General features: G+C 36.3%; 1 protein-coding gene across 1 annotated transcript in view; it reads right to left on the bottom strand.

Moving 5' to 3' along the window:
* gabra5.S (gamma-aminobutyric acid (GABA) A receptor, alpha 5 S homeolog) overlaps positions 1-12,747 on the bottom strand; it is an 83,395-nt gene that overhangs the window by 55,333 nt on the left and 15,315 nt on the right. The window contains exons 4-5 of the mRNA XM_018249808.2: positions 12,114-12,181; positions 11,438-11,658 (exon numbers count right to left, since the gene is read on the bottom strand). Of these exons, the coding sequence (XP_018105297.1) occupies positions 11,438-11,658; positions 12,114-12,181 (289 nt within the window). The remainder of the gene's footprint in view (positions 1-11,437; positions 11,659-12,113; positions 12,182-12,747) is intronic.

Raw genomic sequence — 12,747 nt, 5'->3', positions numbered from 1 at the left:
CATCACATATTGTCACTAACTTAATGAGACTTCAGGGGAATTGCAAGTCTAGCAGTTCCTTTCATTCCCAGCATAGCACTGAAAATACCCTTTGCTTGGCAGATGGGAAATAAAAAATGTGGCAAATTATACGGAGCATCTTATTAACATCAAAAATTAAACATCAATAATTGCCTTAAAGGAAAAAGAAAGGCTAAAATTAAGTAAGCTTTATCAGAAAGGTCTATATAAATACACAAGTAAACCCTCAAAGTAATGCTGCTATGAGTTCTCTGTCAAAAGAAACACAGCATTTCTTTCCTTCTATTGTGTACACATGGGCTTCTGTATTAGACTTCTTGTTTTCAGCTTAAACCTCCAGGGCTAGGGCTTGAGCATGCTCAGTTTGCTCCTCTCTCCCTCTCCCCCTTCATTTACCCCCTACCTCCTCCCTCCCTGCTGTAATCTGAGCCCAGAGCTATGAGTGAGCAGGGAGAGACTCAGGTAGGAAGTGATGTCACACCAAGCTAATATGGCAGCTGCTATCCTAAACAAACAGAGAGAGCTTCTAGAGCTGTTTACACTGGTACAGTAAATAATTCCACAAGAATAAATATAGTGTTATAGCTTGCAGTATTGTGGCTAATCTATTGTCAATAATCTGCTTCAGTGTCTTTCTTCTCCTTTAATTTCTATGTAATCCTTGAAAATTTAAAAAATATATACAGTATTTGTACAACTCCCAGGGACATTATGCCTTATTTTCTATAGCTCTTACAAATAAGAGTTCGTTGAATAGAATAGGAGCTGAATAACTTAGTAATGAAAATCATAGAAATTGCTGTTAAAGGAACAGTTCAGTGTAAAAATAAAAAGTGGGTAAATAGATTGCCTTTACAAAATAAAAATGTTTCCAATAAATTATATAAATTCCAATTTCTAATATAGTTGGTTAGCCAAAAATGTAATGAATAAAGGCTGGAGTGACTGGAAGTCAAACAGAACAGAACTTCCTGCTTGGCAGCTCTCCAACTCCGATTTATTGATTGAGTTTGCAATTGATCCTTAGCATACAGCTCAGATTCAAAAGCAAACACTAATGACCCATGTGCCCCCTCTCAAGTCACAGATCAGTTTCTGCCTGGTAACCAATCAGTGGAAACCAAGAGAGCTGAAAAACTGGAAGTGTTCTGGCTATTATGTTTGACATCCAGTCACTCCAGCCTTTATACCTTACATTTTTGGCTAAATAACTACTGTATATTAGAAACATTTTTTATTTTGCACAGCCTATCTATTTACCCAGTTTTTATTTTTATACTGAACAATCCTTTAAGGGTTTATTCAAAATATTCCACTGATTGCTGTTACATTTTATAGAGTGTTTTAAATGAGACTGGGGTCTCTTGCATTTATCCCAGTCATTAACTATATACCATGAAAATATTCAAAATCTAAAGATATGGTTAAACCTCTATTCAATGTGTGGTTGTACAAGGATGTGGTGGCATCCTTGTCTTATAAGCACCTAGAGATGTTTTATAATGCAAAAACATACTCAGTTTGTAATCACTGCAGAAGTGGCAAAGACAAATGGCCACTGTCAGAGCCAAAATAAATGGAAGGGAAATACAATATGCTGTGCTAATTGTGTTTTTGAAACAAGAAAAAGGAAAAATGTAAATGGACTGGAATCCTTTTTTTCTTGCTGGAGACCTTTCTTGAACAAATGACACTTCAAAGATGCATGAAGAATAACAAACTTGACTCGAGAATATCATTGCATAAACTCAAACTGCAGTTCATCTTTGTAGGCCCAGTTTTAAATCCTTGAGCTTTTTTTTACCTGTTCTTGGTGATTACCAACAACAATAACCCTTGAATCACATCTAAAACATTTGAGTAGCTTCTTCTGACTGTAAATCTTAGTCATTTGGCCAGAATGCAGTTCTGTCTGTCTTGATTCTGTGAAGAATTCTAATTGGCCCAAAGCCTCAGCTTCATTCTTATCTGAGCAGGATAGATTGGATTTAGTTCCTATGTGATTCGGGCAGATCTAGTAGGGTTGGTCTAAATCTGATCACTGTCAGGTCTGAATCTCATCACCATCAGATGAAAGTCTGCATCGTGCACTTGGCATAAAGCAATCCCCAGGATGCATTAAAATACACATTGGGCTGTCACTGTGCATTTACTGTCACCAGAGGCAAACAACAACTCAACATTAAAGAATGTTGTATCATTTTCTCTTTTCATGTAAAACACACACATTCATTGGTGATGGAAACATTTACAGTGACCTGACTGAAGACAGGTGACAAAAAGAATGTTTGTAATTAAAATGATGTATATGACAGGACAAAAGACACTCTTTCAGCTCAACATGGGTTTAGACGTGTACATTAAACCTTCAGACAATAATGATTTCGCCATATGAACATGATTCAAAGCAGGCAATTGTGTAATGACAAGGAAAAAGGATTGTGCAGAAATGAATGCAGTTCACAAATCTTTGTAATAAAGACGTGGCTGCCACCTAGCGGTTTTTGGAGAGATTTGTATTAAGCTACAGCAAGTCATTTCTCATAAAAGATGTGCCATTTTATCCACAACTGAAATGTCGATGTAAACCAGATGTATAATATGTAATTTAATAAATTTTCAAGGAAAAGACAATCGGAGTGCGTGGTATCCCTTTCTTCTGTGAACATTTCAACCAAAGCACAGCACCCGACAGCAATTAGCACTCACTCACCTGTACCATAATCTTATATTACAGGCCAACCTCATTTTCTGCTTGATAATTTGTAACAAGCCCTAAGCTTAGCTTCTCAACAGCAGCTCAAAGCACACTGAGCATGTGAGTGTCGCACACACTTTCCAAGATGGTGACCCCCTGTGACAAGTTTGAAGTCCTTGTTGAGAAGTTGAAACTTTAGTCTTTGGTGCAATAAGTTAAGTATATAAAATATGGCATTTTCAGCTGTATTCATTTTTAGAGTTTGGTTATCCTTTAACTCATTAGGTATTATGTAATGTGTGCACAATACTCCAGTAGCCCATAACAACCATTTTGGCAGTTTGCTTCTGCTGGTTTGGGATGGTTAGATTGTGAAAGCAAACACCTGATTGGCTGGAACATTTGACACATTTATCTAAACTTATACCTGCAACAATTTGTCAGAATGTGCTTCACTGCTTTAAACAATCATTTGAAATATTTTGCCCACTCTAAGACAAGCTGGAGAGGCTGCAGATGGAGTTTTCCCTCTCGATCAATTGGGTTTCATGTCTCACTTAAGACAATAAGAATGGACTTGATGCACATGTATTTTTTCAACTCCATCTGCTATGTAACTATAAAATAGTCAATAACATTTTCTTGTTGCTTCTTTTACAACATTTGTGCTATATTTATATAAGTATTAGTTGCAATTGTGTAAGGAAATTAGCAGACTGAGCAAATACATAGCCTTTAGTGCCGCTTGCTCTGCAGTATAAATAGCCACCTATGTGGGTAAAAAACCAAGTCATTTACCAACTAACTTCTATTTAGTCAACTTAATAAATCATAAAAATCCAATAAGGGAATAAACGATAATCAGGGTTGAATTTACATACTGTACACTGCACATTCTTAAATTTAAACATGTAGATGTTTAAGCCATTTATACAGTTATATTTATAAGCATTACCACTACCTGAAGCATAATGCTATGCTTTAATCTGGATCAGTAACTGGAACAAAGCTCAGAGAACAACTTGTACTGTACTATGGGTAGGCTAACGTATGGGATCCTAAAGGACACAATGTTGCAGTCTTTAGCAGTCCAGCACGTGCCCAATCTATATTTTAATAAGTTTAGAAATATGATGCCCTTGAAAGTACTTGAAAGACCATATTTTAGTGGTAACTGTTGGATATCATTTCTGAGGTTAAAGGCATGCATGAATGTACCATAAATATATGGAAACATGTATGAATATTCATGGAAACCATTACATACTGAAATAGAAAAGAGTGTCAGAATCAGATTTTAAAATCTGCTGCGCTTACAGAAATGTTTTTAAAATGGTATTATGCAGACCTCTAGTGGTGACCAGAGCGAAATTGCAAGTGCCACCAGGTTTCCTATTAAGTTACTGTAATTCGCTGCAGAGCCTATCACAATCAAACCACATATTGTTGATGCCAGTTCCAGCAAACAATTTGTGTGTGACAATTGAACCTAAACCAACTCTTGCTCATTCTTGTACAGTTGCCGACAATTCTATTTAATATGGGATGCTTATGAAACATTTCTTATCACTTTGCTGGTGGCTGTGCTTTTCTGTCTCTCCTCTTTTAAAGAATTTATGGAAAACTCTTCTTGATCTATATTTCACTGTTCTAGTGGGGAAAAGAGATGTTGTGAGGAGCCCAAATAATTATTTTACCTGCAATGTTCCATCAAATCTGAGCATTCAAGTGTGTGCCCACAAGTCATGGAGCTAAATTATTGCCAATGCTGAAGTGTTGGTAGACATGAGCTACAAAAATTTAGCAAGTTTCAAAATGTTATGAATTTTTGATTTCTAGCTGAACAAATAAGGCAGAAAGGAAGAAATCATATATAAAATCTGTCAAAATGTGCTAGAACCAGTTTGAATACAGGAGGATCAATTCATGGTCTCATATTTCAGTATAATGCTCATATATTTTCACTCTATGGCATTTGTAATTATATGATCATGGCAAAGGAATACTGACATTATTGTAATTATATTGTAATGTATGTGAATTGTATTTCTAATGCACTTATTGATACTTTTTCTTGCAGTGACCCCCTTGTTTGTTACTGCTAATTTATTGTTTTGCTGTACAGTGCTATGCCCTCAAGGAGCACTATACAAATACAAATATACATACATAAAAGAAATAGACTGGTCAGAATGGTTCAATGTCACTAGGTGGACCATAGTGGTATAGTGAGGTTGTCAGCAAGAAACCGTATTAACCTACAGACGTGGTAGAATTAGATAGACGTTTAATATATATTCTTTTAATACATTTGGGGATTTCAAGCAGTTTGCTTCTTTTTGCCTACAGGATGTTATGACTTTCATGGCATGGCCATAGCTCTGTCAACAGTTCTTTGTAACAAGGGTGAAAGGAACCCTTCATGCAATCTTGAAGAACTCCTGGCCTCTACCATTGAAGTAAATGTCCTATGATCCTCAGCCAACTATGACATTCCAGGCCTTCAAGCCAACTTCTGTCGTATGGGCAACTCTGCTTTAAGTCTATTTATTAAATCTCATATACTGTATAGCCATGGGGAAAATTAATTTCTAAATTTCTAATTTGTTTTAAAGAATGATAGGGTCGTGTCACATTCAAATCAACTTGACTCAAATCCACCATGACTCAAACTTAGACTAATCTTTGTCTTTTTTTATCCATCTAAATTGCCTATTCAAACTGCGGAGAATCTGCTTATAATGTTTTCTGCATTTATCAATAAAAGGAGTTTTACAACAATAACTGGAGGGCAGCGGACGAGCTACAGTACATTAATGTTTCAGATGAAAATGGTCAGTGGAATGAACCATGTGTGCGGTTAGGTAATTAAAGAGAGATTAGGAAGTTTGATACAGGAGAATATTAACAGCAAGCTGAAGTTAAGCCACTTCCACTGGATAATGAGAAAATAATTCACAACAGATGGATGTTATTTTATTAGCAATTACATTGGAAGCAAATGAAAAATCCAGTCCCTAATTTAATTTTGAGATGTTAGTAACAGAATACACACAGAAACATTCAGTAAACAAGCTCTGAGTGTATTTCTTTTTATTTACCACATAATATGTTTTTCTACACATTTAGGGGGTTATTTAATAAATAATTAATAAATATTTTGTAAAAAAAAAAAAAAAAAAATCACAACCAAATTCCCATGCCTGATTTGACCTTATTGATTAATAAAAAATCTTTCTACTTTTTCATGTTTTTGCTGAAAATCCCAAACAATTTTGGGTTTTTGTGTTAAACTTATTGAAAACTACGATATCTTCAAATTCTGAATAGTGCCTCTCCCATTGACTTATACAGGACCTCAACAGGCTTTTAAAATCAAGTCACAGACTGTCTCTCTGCTGTCTCCTCCTGGATGTCACAGCGCCACCTGAAACTGAACCTTTCTAAAACAGAACTCATATTTCCTCCAAGATCTTCCCCTGTCCCTCAGATATCACTCACCGTAATCAACACCACCTTTCATTCCACCACACAGGCATGCTGCCTAGGAGTCATCTTAGACTCTCATCTGTCTTTTTCACCACACATTCAAACACTTGCAAAATCTTGCCGTATTCAACTGCGCAACATTGCTCGAGTACGACCCTATCTCAGTTCAGAATCAACTAAAACACTGATTCAGTCTCTCATCATCTCCCGCCTTGATTACTGCAACTTACTCCTCACAGGTATTCCAACAAGTCACCTTTCACAACTCCAATCTGTTCTAAACACGGCCGCTAGACTCATTCATCTAGCTCGCCGCTCAACATCAGCTGCTCCCATATGTATGTCCCTTCACTGGCTCACAATCTCTTCTAGAATCAAATTCAAATTACTTACACTCGCATTCAAGGCCCTTAATAATGAAACCCCTCCCTATATTTCATCTCTAATCTCCAAATACACTCCTTCACGAAACCTACGCTCTGCTTCTGATCTTCGCCTCACTTCTCCTCTGGTCACTTCTGCTCATTCTTGTCTACAAGACTTCTCTCGGGCTTCTGCTTTTCTCTGGAACTCTCTGCCACAAGCTGTCAGACTTTCTCCTTCCTTCCAAACTTTCAAGCGCTCCTTAAAGACCCATCTGTTTAAAGAGGCCTATTCGATGTACCTTAATTAATCATTGCTGTATCAAAAATGACAAAGTGTTTATACAATCCTAATGTCTCAATTGTACCCTAACCTTTTAGTTTGTAAACCCTATTGTACTCTGTAATCCTTGTCTGTTATCCACCATTTATTCCCTGTTTGCTATAACTGCAGTAAAGCACTGCGTATCTTGACAGCGCTATATAAATAAATGATGATGATGATGATGAATCTGTAAATCTTGTAAAATTCAAGTTTTTTTCACGAAAAAATTCCAGTTTTTGCCCCAAAAAGTCCAACCAAATAAATTTGAGGTTTAGCAAATAACCCCTTTAATGTATATATGGAAAAATAAAAGGGATAGTGTATGGCTGATTCTTTTTCATTGTTTTTTTTTCCTGTTTCTTTATAAAAATATCTCCCCATAGGCTTTTCTTATGAGAGAATTTTAGATTCATAAAATCAATACACAGTATTTTCAAGATAGAGATTTATTTTAACTCATTTTAAAAGTATCAGAGAACAAGCCAGAGATTATGATTTGTGACTAAAGGGCAGTTGGTAAATTATTTTAACCACTTTTCTAATATATGTTTATCAGTTTATAACTTTTTTGATATTTAAAGGGATACTGTCATGGGAACACATGTTTTTTTCAAAACGCATCAGTTAATAGTGCTGCTCCAGCAGAATTCTGCACTGAAATCCATTTTTCAAAAGAGCAAACAGATTTTGTTAGATTCAATTTTAAAATCTGACATGGGGCTAGACATATTGTCAATTTCCCAGCTGCCTCCAGTCATGTGACCTGTGCTCTGATAAACTGCAATCACTCTTTACTGCTGTACTGCAAGTTGGAGTGATATCACCCCCTCCCTTTCCCCCCCAGCAGCCTAACAACAGAACAATGGGAAGGTAACGAGATAACAGTTCCCTAACACAAGATACCAGCTCCCTGGAAGATCTAAGAGCAGCACTAAATAGTAAAAGCCAAGTCCCACTGAGACTCCTTCAGTTACATTAAGTAGGAGAAATAATAGCCTGCCAGAAAGTAATTCCATCCTAAAGTGCATGCACAAGTCACATGACTGGGGCAGCTGGGAAACTGACAAAATGTCTAGCTTTCAAAATTGAATATAAAAAAATCTGTTTGCTCTTTTGAGAAATTGATTTCAGTGCAAAATTCTGCTGGGGCAGCACTATTAACTGACGTGTTTTGGAAAAAACATGTTTTTCCATAACAGTATCTCTTTAACCTCACCTGTTTTGTATTCCAATTCCTCTTCATACCTTTAACTGTTTTCCCTGACCCTGTGCCTATTGGTATTTCATATGAATGCAACATCCCGAGGGGACTGACATAATTTTTCACTGAGACCAAAGTAACTTATTCTTGTTTTATCAATTACTAGCGGAAGGAAATCTATACCTACATTTTTCTCATAATAACAAAGGAAAAAGTTGCCTGAAGTCAAAATCTGAACTGGATTTTTCATTTATAATTTATTTAATTAAGTTACTACATTTATATACCTGCTAAATTAATGCATTTCAAAGGACCCTCCTTTTTTATTTTGTTGTTTGCATTACTAGATAGATATAGCACGCCGCTTTTGCAAATGTTATATTTTGTGTAGCTACTCAAATAAACCCCTTCCAATGCTGAAGTTCAATTTCCCTTTTCTTTACTGACTAGGGAGGGGTCTCTCTATGAAATGAACCCACAAGAGGCCTATTACTGACCTTAAACCAATTCCCTCTCACCTATACGTTTTCAAATACACAAACCTTATCTACCCAATATTTCTTTAGTATTCCAGTGTTCCACTGTTTTGGTTAAATGAACTCAAAATGCTCATTTTAGTAAATACCAGAGTAGTCTATATGATATGATACACTGTACATGGTACCGGTTTTACCAAGGATTTCTACAATGGAAGCAATCGTTTGTCTAGCATTCTGACAGGCATCATAGCCTAAGGGCGCTCCGCCAATGAGGCGAGTTGAGAAACTGTCCTCAGGCGGCAGCGCCCCCCTGGTTGCCAGGGTAACTAAGAGCCGAATTTCTGTTTTTTCAACCCGAAAATTCAGAACTTCTAGTGCAATTGTGCTCTCTAAACTAGCAATGGATGCCCGACCCCCTCCAGCACTGAAAATGTGAGTGCCATGGGGAGAGGGAGGGGCGGCAGAACGAACGCCGTCTCGGGTGGCAAAATGGCCAGGATCGCCCCTGCATAGCCTCTCTGCATGTATGATATTCTGCTACAAATGTTCTTTATTGTGGAATATGTCTTTATCTTTATCTATGATCTTTAAAGGAGAAGGAAAGGTTAAAACTAAGTAAACCTTATCAGAAAGGTCCATCTAAATATACCAGTAAACCCTCAAAGTAATGCTGCCTAATGAATGAGTCCATAAGAAACATTGCATTTCTTTCCTTCTATTGTGTACACATGGGCTTCTGCATCAGACTTGCTGCCTTCAGCTTAAACCTCTTTGCTCAGCATGCTCAGTTTGTTCCTGACAATTAAACTGGCCATAGACGTTCAGATTTTATTCTTTGTGAGGCAAACACTCAGGGGCCGATTCATCAAGGGTCGAATATCGAGGGTTAATTAACCCTCGATATTCGACTAGGAATTGAAATCCTTCGACTTCGAATATCGAAGTCGAAGGATTTAGCGCAAATTCCTAGTCCAGGAAACTGGATGACTGAAGTTAAGGTCCTTCATGCTGGAATTTTTAGGTACCACTTTCCCAATGCCCACCTCTCCCTCCCCTGCCCCTGTCACTCCCACTCCACACTTGTCATACTTGTCCATGTTTTTCCATGTGGGGGTCAGTTTCAAGCACCTTGGGTGCTTACTTTGCTTGGCCCAGTACTGAGGACCAGACACACTTTAATTTCCATATGCATGTGTTGCTTCACTTTCAATTCTGGTGAGGCTCACAAGGAAATTCCATAAATGACAAAATCTACTATAATTATTCAAATGGCTTCCTAAAAAATGATAAATGTGATGTCTGCAGCTACTTGTGTGAAGCATGTGTTTTGTGGAGAATATTTTTTGTACAGTTGTAGCTTATACTATTAAAACAGTGTTAAATAGAAGTCTGAGAAAGAAAATAAAGATTACCTGACTTAAGTTGATTAAAGTAAGTAAACCTTAATAAAAAAATAATTGTAAATTGCAAAGGGTACAATTGCTTTTATTGTTTTTGATTTCAGAGCTATTTACAGTAACGTAACTAGAGGGGGACAGGCCCTGCTGCGGAACGTGCAGCCGGGCCCCCGCCCCCCTCTGTACACAATTATCTACCCGGAAATCGGTGGGGCATGAGCTGTCGGGGGCCCTGAGGGGGTGCGGGCCCTGGCCCAATTGTACCCCCTGTAGTTGTTTAGCTTATAAACTGGTAATATAATAAATTTTGTAACAACAGCACAACCTTCAGATTATACAGTTATGGGAGAAATGTTCAGAAGAAAAACAGTGGACTCTACTGACGCTACTCTGCTCAGAAAAGATATCAGAAACTCAGATGACCTTTCTCATGTCAAGGGCATCATATTGACCCCATCTACAGTGCTGTATGCACAGGTAATACCATATCAATATAAATATACATACATACATTGACTAATAAGATGCCAAAACTAAGAAATCCTGTGATAGTGAAGAAAAACATGATCACAACCATAAAACACAATTGTGGGGATATTTTCCACAATTTACATGAATCTTTGCAAAATGCAATCCTACATGAATCAGTCCATTACAGTAAGATCATAAACAGAAAATTGTTAAAGGGAGGTTCACCAGTAAGTTAACTTTTAGTATGTTATAGACTAAATCTAAACAACTTTTCAACTGGTCGTCATTATTGTTTATAGTTCTTAAATTATTTTCCTTCTTCTTCTGATTCTTTCCAGATTTCAAATGGGGGTCACTGGCCCCATCTAAAAAAAAACCAAAGGCTCTACAAAGTTATTGTTATTGCTACTTTTTATTATTCATCTTTCTATTCAGTTCCTCTCCTATTCATACTCCACTATCTCATTTAAATCAAAGCATGGTTGCTAGTGTAGTTTGGAACTTACCAACTAGAAATTGCAAACTGGAGAGCTGCTGAATAAAAAGCAAGATAACTCAAAAACAACAAATAATACAAAATGAAAACCAATTGCAAATTGTCTCAGAATATCAATCTCCACATCATACTAAAAGTTATCTCAAAGGTTAACAACTCTTTTAACTGGGGTAATAGTCCTCTGATGTGACTGTTTCCATTAGATATTTCAGCTGAATCTATCATGATTTCTTTGGTATCAATATTAATTCTAAAACATTCAATATATTATATTCTGATAAAATAAATAAATGGTAAATCAAGATACATTTTCGTAGTATATCATAGTTCTTTGACACATAATTTAATGTGGGTGCATTTAATTAAAAGTATAATTTAAGCACAATAATTTGCTTAATGATAGAAAGTTGATTACATGGTTCAGTAGGTAGTTCTTTTACAATGTCCACATTCTGAATTGGAAAAATAATGTTCCATTCAATGCAAGGAATGTCTTACCTCATAGTATAAAGCAATGTGCCATCATCCTCAAGGCGCAGCAGTTTGTTTGGAGTAGTTATGTTGTGAGCTATTGATTTTTTACCGTTATGAAAAAACGTATCTGGTGTCCAGATTTTGCTAGCCAACAAATTATTCAGAGGAAGACGAGGCATGGGTCCTTGAAAACAAAGTCGTTCATCTTTCCAGCTTTGACGGAAAAACACATCAATGGTATATTCCTGAGAACACAAATATTAGCAAATAGATTAAAATATTCATTTCATTTTACAAATTTAAAAAAAGAACAAAAACTTAAAGAATTTGTTCAGTGTAAATATAAAAACTAGAGGGGGGGGACACATGGGTCATAACTGTTTTTGCTGCTTTTGAATCTGAGCTGCATGCTAAGGAATTGCAAACTCACTGATAAGCTATGTACCATGTGGCCCCCCTTATAGTCATTGACTAACTCAGAGTTAGACAGCTGCAAAGCAGGAAGTTGGGTTCTGTTATGTTATGTTATGCATTCACTCACTCCAGCCTCCATGATTACATTTTTGGCTAGTTAACTATATTAGAAACATGTTTTGTTTTGCACAGCCTATCTATTTACCCAATTTTTATTTTTACACTGAACTGTTCCTAAAAGGACATACATTAGAATAATGAAATTGTAAAGTAGTTGTGAACATACCATTTCTGTGTCCGATACTGGTCCAAAACTTGTGACATAAATGTCAGTTTTTACTTGTGTGATTCTCTCTAAAATATGAGCAGAAATAGTGTAAAATGAATAAGGGAATACATGGCTTATAACTCCATTGCCACTAATGAGGTATTTTACTGCTTTGTACAGTGCTACTGATCAAGATTTATCAAGATTTATCAAGATTTATCAAGATTTATCAAGATTTTTTACTCACTAAAACAAAAATGCCAAATCATTTAATTAAAAAGCCTGAACAAAAATAACTGTGCATCCAAATAAGAATGCAAAAACCTCCTAATCCTAACTTTCATAAGAATTTTACCAAAAGCATAGAAAAATATTAAAAATCAAAAAGCAACTGAAAAAAGACAGGTCCCTTTAATAATAGGTAATTTTTAATATGTGATATAGCTCTGCCAAACTAAGAATTCAGAAACTAGATTAAAATTGTGAATACAATGGGCAGTATTGTAAAAGATCATTGCAGCATTAATCAATGATGTCGTTGATTGAGAGAAAGATGTTACTAGCTGCCCTTTTTTGATGTTCAATCACCAATGTCTCACAGCATGTCATCATCTTCTAACTGTCTGGCTCCTGGGGGCACATGTAAAGACAG

The sequence above is a fragment of the Xenopus laevis genome, chromosome 2S (genome assembly GCF_017654675.1).
Source record: "Xenopus laevis strain J_2021 chromosome 2S, Xenopus_laevis_v10.1, whole genome shotgun sequence".
In the NCBI taxonomy this organism is placed as follows: Eukaryota; Metazoa; Chordata; class Amphibia; order Anura; family Pipidae; genus Xenopus; species Xenopus laevis.
This window is presented reverse-complemented; position numbering and strand designations above follow the sequence as displayed.